We start from the raw sequence: 11,115 nt of genomic DNA on the forward strand, positions 1-11,115 counted from the left end.
GTGCAGGGGGTGGTGTGGCAGCATGTAGCGGCGTGGCCACGGCGGCGACGGGGGACCCTCACCACCAGCAGCAAGACCAGATGGAGGGGAGCAATGTGAGACATCGTTGGGACCCTCAGATGGGTGATCTGCTTCCACCTAACCCCTGTCACCTCTCCCTGTTCCCCCACCCCCCACGCACACTTATTTTTCTTTCTCTCTTTCTTTTCTCTTCCCTTCTCTTTGCCTCTTATACTATTAAATAAAATACATCAATTTTTTGGCAACAACATCTAACCTCGTTTGGTTTTAATCTCATTTCTGGGGATATTTTGAACCTTCGAAGTTCTTTTTGATTTATGCTCAGAGACTTAGTTTGCTTTGCTTTTCTGGGTTTAAACCAGATTGTAACAGATGGTTAAGGAGAAACCAGACCTCCCTGACAGGCAGGTTACTTCCCAGTCAGAACAAGTCTTGACTTACTGTCTTAGTCACCTCTCTTGGGTGGGAGGCCACTCTTTCTCTGCTCAACAGCTCTCAGTTCTGCTGTCCAAGATGCCATGTTCTGCTTCTTCTGTGGTGTAGTCCTGTTTTCTTTCTTTATTTCTTCTTCTCTCCTGTCACTGCCTTAGTGGACTCGGGCATTATATTTGTGTTTGGAGTAGCATGCTGGACATCAAGTGCATTTGCTGAATTTTTGGCCTGTGTCTCTTCCACAGACTCTGAGGAAGTCAGCTGCATTCCATTAAGCTCAGTGTGTGCTGTCATGTAATGCTAATGCTACTGCTTCCTGTCAGAGTATGATTTCAGGCTTTTGTCAGTACACTGTCAGTGCAGTAAGCTTTAGAGCTTTTCCCAGAATTGATAGAGCCATCTGTCAATTTTCCATCAATTGATAGAGCATTTAGCTATCTGTCTTGCAGGCATTGCCCCCCTTTTCCCCCCTCTACCCTTACAGTTGCTCTTAGGGTGAAAATTTGGGTTCTAAAAGTCCTCTGCTTAGTAAAATCTGCCTGCCTGTCGCTAGGACCTCAAGTTCCCATCTATACCTTGTAAGCTTACTGCAACTGCTTGCTTGGTAACCCAGACCTGTTGGTTTAAAAGGCCCTAAGCAAGTCATTAGCCACTAGGTGACTTGTTAGACTCGCAGCAGTTACAGTTGCTTTCTCCCAAAATAATTGCAAAAAATCTAAAAGTCCCGTCTAGCATGTTGATACACTTGCTATGTAGGAAGAATCCTCTCTAGATACTCAAATGGATTTAGTCTCCACACAGGGCCTTGTCATTTAGAAGCCAGAAGAAGAAGCCACTAGGAATATCTATGTTTAAGCAAAGAAACTCCTTCAGCATTGCAAAGCACCGCGTGGTTGCCTCCCCCCTCTGTTGAGCCACAGCAGAGGCTGAGAACACTGTCTCCTCCTTGTCCTGCCGTGACTGAGAGAGAAGGAAAAGTAGCAGCACTCATGTCCTGCAGAGAAGAGGCAAAAAGCAGGAATTCGTGCCATAATGGCTTCCAGATGAGTTCCTTTTTTTCCCAGCATTCTTAACTCCCAGGTAGAGAGAGCATTTGCATGAGCACTCTGGTACTTGGGGGAAGATGGTTTTTTGTTCGATTTAGTTACATGTGTTACTTTTACCTTTAGGAAGCTTAAGCAGTGTTTTTTTGTGTATTTCCCTGTGTGTGTAGGGGAGAGGTCTGCTCACACCCAACCTGTTGGTGCCTGTGCCAGTGAAGGAGGTTATCAGGTTGTTACTGCCTCGTCACAGCCAAAGGTTATCTCTGGTGAGGGATGAAAAGTTCTTGTGGGCGGCGCAGCTGTAACCAGAAGAGGCATGAAGTTCCCACCTGGGGATTTCTGCACCAAACTATTTTTGTAAATAGTTCATAGGTAATAGACTCCTGTAACAATCACTCAGTACAGCTGAGTACTTAAGGACATAGTTAATTGTGTTGTTTGAATGAGAGCGTAGGTGCAGTTTCTTTTTTATATCTGTGTGTTTGTCTTCTGGAAAAGTACAGTCTATGGATCAAATATATTCTTAACTGATATTGTTACTTTCTCTGCCCCATCTTCTGAGGTCATAGCAGTGCTTGGAGTTGTCTGGTTATGCTATTACCTTGAAACTGATACATTTCTGGAAAGATCCTGTAGAGATGCACACAGAATGATTGCTCCAGTCTGTCTGGGTTTAGAGAAGGGTCTCCGTCACTTTGCCACAGATTCGACATTTCCTTTGTCTGTGGTACTTGGTATGTGCAAGTAACACTCACACAGTTCTGATGGCCTTCCTGTAACTGCGGATGTCCTGAAAAGGACTTGGGCCTGAAGTCTATAGGTAGCAGGGACTTACGTCTCTTACTGAGCAGAGTCTTGTACTCTCTGCCTACAGAATAAATATATGTGTATTTAATATGGAATTACTGCTGGCAGTAGGATTTCCTGATCTACAGCACTAGGAGGGAAAAACCTGTATTTTTTGTTCTTCTTTACTTTTGCTATCTTGAATGAAGTAGAATGCTGGGGAAGAAAATTAACTGGCCACGGTGACAAGAAGATTTAAATTAAATTTTCTAGCTTAGCTTTATCTTTTCTCTTAGCATTTTAAGTAACAATTGCTCTAAACAGAAACAGAAAAAGCTTGGATGCTTTTCTGTATGAAAGTGTGTATAGTTTTTTCCATTGTAACAACACAACAAAGTTGAGTTTAAATCCCTTCTGTAACATAGCTTAATGAAACCATCTTGGGACATTTCTTTCCCAATGTTTTTTTTCTGAGTGAGGGTTGAATATTGAAGCCTGCTATGAAGAGCAATATAAGGAGAGTTCATTTTTTTAGGGCTTAGTTGGGGGAGTATGTCTCTCCTTTCAAGGTTGCAAGGAAGTTTCTTGAGCATTATGCTCGGTTTCATACCAAGTAACATGAACCACTTTTTCAAGAGATTCATGATTTGGAAAAGTCATATCTCCCAACATGACTAATTTCAAAGGAGGCATGTTCAATAGTGACTCCTACATAGACCTTGTGTTGATACTTCTCTTGCAGTCCTGAGAGCAGTAGATGTGAGCTGATTTGCAAGTTGTAGCAAAATGGGGATTCCAGATTAGACCCGGCAGGCTCATATGAGGAGGTATTGTGTAAGTAACTTCTTCAATCAGTTGCTGGTTTGGTGCTTCAATAGTAATGGACTGCTTTCTGAGAAAAGTGTTCCAACTACTTTGTTCTGTTTCTTGTTAGAAAAAGAAGTTTGGCCCATGTCAGTTTCCTAGGGTTGTAGAAAAGAGGATATTCAGAGAAGATAGCTTTATAAGATTAAATTGTACTCAGGTGAGTTTAGAAAAAGTAGATAGTATTAGGAGAGAATAAAAAAGCCTTTGGACTTTGATACATTACTCCTCTGCTTGGAATCACAAAGGACTGGCCCTTCTCTTTCCACGATCCGTAAAAAGCACAAGGCTTTGGTGTGATTGTGGTTATGTTTGCGTTTAGGTGCCTTCCTCCTTGTGTGTCTAATTCTCACGCTGCACAGGAGTGAGCTAGAATTATGTTAAATCCCTTTGTCCTTCTTTCAGAGTCTCTGCAGAGCAGAAAAGCTTTGTGACTTTAACTGTACCATTATCATTGAAGTAGATCAGTTCTTGAATTTAGACTACTGTGCCGGTTTGAAGTCACCCCAGCACAACAACATTCATGGATAGGTGTAGGTACCTGTTTGTTCTGATGACTTGTCCTAAAAAATCCAGTTTGAACCACAATGCTTATTTATCATGGACAAATCTGAATTGTTAGCAAAATGCTCAGGTTAGGCATGTGATGGACGCTCTTGTCACCTGCAGTTCCAGGTGTGCCCCCAGCTGCTTTTGCAGAGGAAATACCCAGTTGCAAGATACAGTAAATTAATGAAAGGACTGGATGGGATAAGAGGCTAATCTTGAGGATTTAATGCTTGCTTCCCTTGTTATCTGGTAGGTTTTGAGTCTTTTGAATGACTGTCCCAGTCAGTTTTTCATTTTGGTTTTTTTGTTTTTTTTTTAATGGCATGACCTATTTACAAACATAATTATTCATAACATAATTGATTCATTTCCAAAAATTAAAGTTTAAATATAGCACTTACTCGTAGAGTTAATAATGCTACTTCTTAAATTTTATTTTGCCATTCATATTACCTGACTGTACAATTATTTGATGAAATACATATAATTTAATGAATAATCTAGATTAAGGAGATAACCTAAAGAGAAATAGGGTTTGAGACTGTAGGAAGCTTGTGCAAAAAGGGAACTATTATTATGTTTTATAATTTTTTTCTTTATTTTTTGTCTTTGGCTTATCATATACAATCAAGGAAGCAACTGTAATATTCCTGATAGCTAGAAGGAAGAAAAAAAGGGGTATTTTGGCTTTTTACCAGTGAAGTGAAATGGGTTCCCTGCAATGCATTAATGGGAATTGTTAAAGCATCTGTGTTAAAAATAATTCATAAAAATATCTATAGTTGTTTGATAAGCTAGTCAGCTGTAATGCCACATGATGTTTTAGAAGAGAAGACAGCACTGCTGCGTTGATAATAACCTGTGTAACCTATGTAATCCACATGAGCTGAAATGTGGGACAATTTGTTTCACCTACCTGCACTGCATTTTTACTAAGATTTTATTTTAAATGCAAATTTTTCCCATCTGTACTAAATGCTGGGTTTGAAGAATCCATAATCAGTTATTCTTTTCTCTGCCTTTGTTCGTGTGAGCCTATAAAAATAAGTTTTTCTCTTGCTCAGATGTTGCTAAGAAAACAGGAATTTTCTGGGTATTTGTCTGGTGTTGTTTTTAAGATCAGCTGAAGATCAGATGCTGTACTGACTGACAACTAGGAACTGAATTCAGATCTTCTTTACTGATGTCTCTGGCCTCTGGCAGGTTACTTAATTTTTTTGAATCTAAATCTTAACAGAAATTGTCATATTAGATCATAATTAGAACTTAAGTCTGACTTTAGGTTCATTCCTACTAAATGTTTCAGAGAAAGGTGCCCCAGTCCTTTTTCATGTGTGAAGTGTTCTGTCCTTAACGAGAGTGTGTTTTTCATCACTTAGAATTCAAGATTGACTTAAGCAATAAAGCATCTATATTTTCCCAAACTGCATTTTTAATGTTAATATCCATATATTTCATTCATAGCTTGTTATGAAAAGCTTTTTCTATTGAAAAGGAAAATAAACTCTTTGACCCTCACCATTTCTGTGAAACTGTTATAGACTGAGCTATTTGGGAAATAAAAATAATGTGATTTTTTTTGTCTGCTTGATTATTTAAAATGCCATTTCATGTTCATTTAGTTTTCATGGTGTCCCAAAAAGAGATATACAGAATCTTTATAATATCTTTATAATAATCTTTATAATAGCAAGTTACAAAGCCATGTTTAAAAGCAGACAGGGAAGAAAGAGCAAACTTTTGGCAAGATATTTGACCTTTACTGCTAAGTTTGTACCTTTGTTCTTGGAATTGCTCATATCCTTAAAGCTAAATGACTGTGAAACATCTGGAATAAGTTTGACATGGATGGAAGCAAATACCCAGTCAAAGGTTTTGTATGAGATCAGAATTTAGTGTCTGAATGTCAAACAACTTGCAAGCAATGACCATGTCTTGTGCTTTGTGACAAACCTGGCTGTACAGGCTGCCCAGGAAAGAATAGCTTTAGAGACAGAGCATGGCAGATCCATGTGGCCTTGAGCTCCTTGGGCAGCTTTGTTGTAAAGGCAAAGGGAACATTGAATTCAGGGCCATATCCAGTTGTAATCAAACAACTGCTCCCCTGTAGCAAGCAGGAGCCCTGCCAAAGTCAGTTTGGTTTGGTGCATGGAGATGTGGATAAAGCAATGTTTGTCGTGCTGCCCTCTCATCCAGTGCTTTGGATTTCCATCAGAAAAATCATTTGCTGACAGTCAGTTGAATCAGCTGGCAGTCACTGTGCTGCAAAGGGAGGTGGGAGGAAGAGGAGAGTTTAATTAACAATGGAAATTTGCAGCTGGGGGGTTTTTTAACATGATCCTTAAACACAGACAAGTGGCAAAAGAAATTTGCACAGGCAAAGGCTTCTTTCAGTCTGGGTTCTACAATAAGCTAAGTGTTCCTAGTTAGAAAACATACTTAATTTAGGAGTCTGCCATACTGCAGATCTAAATGCAGTCCTTAAAGATGGGTGACCTACCAAGAGCTGTGCAGCCAAGATCAGAGCAATCTCCAAGTTGTGGGATAAAACACCTCATGCTCCTTGAATAAACCCCTTGTTCTTCACACGCTGAAGCAGGTTCAGTATACCTGTCTCTTTGTGCCTGTGCTGAGGGTGTTTATCTGAGGAACTAACTACTCCTATACAGTTCAGATCATATAATGAAGTTTGGAAGATAAAATAGCCTTCTTTGAGTTGGATTATAGATAAGAGGGGGGGAAAACAGAGTTAGGGGATTGAAAGCATATGTGCAGTGAATTTTGTAAAGGTGAATACCTATATCTCGTTTTGCCACTCCAGTCCCCTTGGATACACTGTGCTTTACAGCTATGAGCAGAGCCTGCATGTATTTGTATGGAGGAGGGTGAGAAGTTTCTATGTAGTACTGACAATTGACAGCTTATCTCTCTTAATGTGAACACTGTATTTTTACTCACAAGTTGTTCAATAATGTCCTAGAAGATATCATACTTGATCCTTTGTACTGCTTTCTTACAGAAGTGCAAGCTTGTTTTGGAGGCTTTATTTGGAGATTAGCTGACTTGGCTTTTTTTAGTTTCTCCTTGAAGAACAGGTGATGTCCAGTGTTACATGGTGTTTCACAATTCAAAAGTTAGAAAGACAGAAGGGAGAAATGTTCTGTTTTAATTTTGTGTGACTAGTTTAATTCCATTAATCTTGATTTGGTATTGCTGATGAGGATATTGCTGATTTAGACAGTTGCTGTCTTCTTAGGATGTGTAACTCTTCTCTGTATTTTTTCTTTCTGATTTTTTTCCTCTTTCTTCCATCATTGTCTTTCTTAGCAAGGAAAAATACGTGTCACTCTTTCTGTGTGGCTGTGGCTGTTGCTGTTGCGTGAAAGATGAAGGCAAACTGGAACACAGTTCTCTGTTGTCCCTGGAGGTGGCTTCCACACTTAAGCAACAAGTTCTTTTCCTGAATTTGCGAGTTCTTAAGTGGCCTTCCTGTAATGTGATTAATAAAGACAGTAATAACTTAAAGAAATCTTACTTGATCTAGTTGTTGAAAATAGAAGGAAATGAGATTCTTAAGGTTCTCAAGCATATACTGTAGCAGTTTCTAAATCCTTGTGCTCTGTCAAAGCTGTTTAATACAGCCAGGAACTGATCCAAAGCTTATGTCTGGATGAGTAAAAAAGAAAGCAAGTCTGCCATGTAAAGACAGGACGGTTATATATTTTCCCTCTCTGTATGAATGTGTATCTGTAAAAGACATGCTTGGTTTTTTGTTTACTTGTGATTTTGGGATTTTTTGTGGTTAATTTGGGTTTTTTGTTGATGTAGTTGTTGGTTTGGGTTTTTTTTATTATTATTTTTAAGTGTGTATAGGTTCTACTGTGTTTCTCAGAATCCTGTCATTGCAAGTTTTAATTCTGAACTTTAGGAATATGTCAACAATTGTTATAAATTGGTGAATTGAAATAAAATGTAGTAAGCTTTACCACTGGGAGATTTCAGTATGTAAGGTGAATACTAGCAGAAAAATATTAAAGTCAACTATTTGTAAAAGCGTGATGAAGGGCATGCGAACTCCTAGATGTGAAGCACTTTCAACATTTATCTAAGAAAGTATTTATGGCTTCTTGTTCTGTTTAGTGTTCTGATCTGATTATTTTGTGCAATTTGACAAGATGGACAGTTAGAAAATGTTAAGAGTAGGAAATCAAGTGGAAAATTCTTTTGGGGGAGGGTGATTTTGCAACAAATTTATTGGAATACCATGGCTATGTAGCTCAGAAATAAACAGGGTGTTCTAGTGCCTTTGGCTGTAGAAACTACCCTGTGCCTTTTTCTTCTTTTTATTTTTTTAACTGTATATGGATTGCCGTTGGGATGATTTTGAGTTTTCTCATTTATGTGAAGAGGCACCCTATAGAGTGGGGAAACATTTCTTGGAGCATTTGCAGGTACCAATGATGTATTGCTAGTTTGGTCAAGCAGAATATGCCAAGCACAATGCCACTTTAGCCTGGATTTAATTCAAGGCTGTGTGTCAGCACAGTACCTAAAGATGAATTCTAATATTGTGACAGCTGTGTAGAGACCTCTGGTTGTTGTTTCTGATGTGTACTAATACTGCTTCTGATGACAAAGCTGGCACTTGTTACAGATAATGAACTTGTACCCTGTGTAGTTTAAAAACAAACCAAAACCAGGCAAGTGTTACTATGTTGTTCTAAGTGAGGAATTATGAATGGGTTAAATGATTCTTCCCTCTTCACAATTGTAGGTTTTCTTGATAACATGCCATGCATACCAGATCTTGCATTCACAAATATGAGCTAATGTTTTAGGAACATTGCTTTGGAGAGTCATATTTCTCCATTGATTAAGTCAGTTTCATAAAACCTTTCTGTCCGTTCCAGAGAGCAGAATTTAACTCATTTTAAGATCTGTCTCTGGCTTGTAATTCAGGACAAGAAGACAGAGAGGATCAGTGTGTCTTGAAGATAAATAAAATGAAGATCAGTTAAGATTATGAGATTTTGAGTCTTTTCTTTCTTCACTCTTAAAAGCAAAAGCAGCTAATAATCACTACAAGTTCCTTCAGGTGTGGAAATCCTATGAAATCTTTTAGAGGAACTGGGCAATTTTGCCTTAAATTGCTGAGCATAATTAAGTGTCATTTCATGGCACAAGATTTTGTTGTGCATGAGTCCCACGCAGTTTTGATACAATCTCAGTACACACTGTCTGTCATAAAGATGTCTTACTCTGTTTAATATATTGATTTGTTTTTTTCAACTTAGGCTGATTAGAATCATAAGGAAAGTCCAGACTGTGAGAAATACTGCAAGTCATATGAGTTTAGAATATGCAAGGAGGTTGACTATAACTAATGCAGAAATTATTTTGCTTTCAACAAGCTTTAATTAAATAGGAATACAGATTAAATTATTATTTGAAAATATTTGAAATGGAAACAAAAATGTGCAGCAGATTTTTTTCTGAAGCGAGGCAGTGTGTCAGTGACATGCTCGTTGTATGTTTTGTTTGAAAATCTGAACAAAATAATCTGACAAATCTCTATGAAAAATGATTTTAAATATACTGGTTACAAATAATTCTATTTGTTGGGGATGTAAGTTGTTTAAACAGTCTGCTTCAAGATGCAATTCTTTTTGTTTCTTTTCAAGTCTTTCTTTTTCTTTTTTTTTGATTGATTTTTCTGTTATTGCCTGTGTTACTAGAATTACTCTATCCCATCTTGCCTTTCATTCATCTAGCACCATAGTAGTTACAGATGTTATGCTTTTCTCTAGTAAGAAGCAAAGGAGATGAACAAAAACCAATTTCTTTATTTTCTAGCCTATCCTTCCTTCAGTCTATTCCATGCAGTTACTCATGCTGCTTCTCAGCTTTTATTTCTTGGTTTCAAAGAAACTGGAAGAAGGAAATATTGAAATATAAGAAAGAGGGACTATGGGAAATTGAGCTCCTGAAAGTATTGAAACTGTTTTAGAGCTTGGCTGTTGTGAGCACAGGTCTTGCATCCTGGTGAGTGCTGAAAATAGACCAGATTTCTAATGGCTTTTGTACATAGTCATTCCCTGTCTTTACTATGGTGTGTTTATCCTGACTCTGAGGGATGGTGGAGCTGTTTAGTTAATGTTTTGAAATAGGACCTGTTCTTCTAGTTCTTCTGGTAAATAAAATCTGGCATACTTCTAAAATAGCTAAAATGAAAGGCTTCACTCTCTATTGATCTATTAATAGATGAGAAAACTTGTTGCTTTGTAGGTCCTTGCTTTTAAGACCAGATACTAGAAGTTGCAAATGGATGTAAGCTAATTTTATTTACAAATTAAATGAAATTTTTAAGTCTGAATGAAGTTTGAGGATAAGAATACAAATCAGTTACACAATGAATTATGAGTTGGTACATGTAAAGACATAAGAAACTGAGATTGTCACTATTGCCACAAGTATCACTCTTCCTCTTCTTATTATAGACATGAAACTCTGTATTTTCAGTCTGTCTGAAAAAACCAATGTATGTAATATTTTGCTGAACTCATTTTTACCATGTCATCCAGAATGATTTTCTACCCACTGCACCGTGCAATGCTCATTTGCAAATTATACTTTGCCTGTTAGATTTTTATGTTTCAGTGGATGTGTGTTCTCTCTAATTTAGTAATTGGAATAATTTTAGTAATTTTAGTAAATTTATTTGGCATCTCCAGTATCAAGGAAATGAATCATAACTTTGTTTGGAGAGAGGAAAGGGGGGAGGAAAAATAATACTGTCTTTATTTTCCCGATTCTAGGGTCTACTTACAGTGTGCTGTCCATAATGCCTTCTGACTCTGAAAGCAGCAGTTCCCTGAGCAGCATTGGTGAGTGAAGTATTAATATAAGAACTTGATGAGTGTGTTTTTTGGGAACTGGGAGAACAAGTTTTTATGATTGCCTCTGCGAAGGGTAAAGGGATCCTGGTCATAAAACCAAGGAAGTTGAACTGTAAGATGTAACCATCCATCTTCAAGAGAAACAAGTGTACTTTTGTGCAGTGCAAGCTAAGCCTTTTTCGTGGCTGGCTGCAGTTGTAGCCAGTAAAATCTGTTACATTTGGGTATGTGAAATGATGTAACTATGCTTTGAGTTACTTAGTAAAATGATACAAGAATGGCAACGTTGTGTTTACACAAGTCTGTGCATATGAAAATAAGATATAAGCAGGTGTATACGTGTATGTATATATTTATGTAGATGTGAAAATTGTGGTCAGAGTCAAAAGCGTCATGGAAGTTGTAAAGAATGTTAGCCAAGGCCATTGCCTTCTAAACTTTTGACAGTTGCTGCAAGCTTTAGCATTTTTTTCCCTGTGTTCAATTAATTGCTTCATTTTCTCTGTTTTGAAAGTCATAGGGAA

The 11,115-nt window shown here is 37.9% G+C and overlaps 1 protein-coding gene across 1 annotated transcript in view; it reads left to right on the forward strand.

The window, feature by feature from the left end:
* The window catches only part of DLG5 (discs large MAGUK scaffold protein 5), a 79,422-nt gene that overhangs the window by 8,604 nt on the left and 59,703 nt on the right, over positions 1-11,115 (forward strand). Inside the window, 1 exon segment of the mRNA XM_017746352.1 lies at positions 10,511-10,579. Within this exon segment, the coding sequence (XP_017601841.1) occupies positions 10,511-10,579 (69 nt within the window).

This window comes from Corvus brachyrhynchos, unplaced genomic scaffold (genome assembly GCF_000691975.1).
Source record: "Corvus brachyrhynchos isolate BGI_N302 unplaced genomic scaffold, ASM69197v1 scaffold279, whole genome shotgun sequence".
Lineage (NCBI taxonomy): Eukaryota > Metazoa > Chordata > Aves > Passeriformes > Corvidae > Corvus > Corvus brachyrhynchos.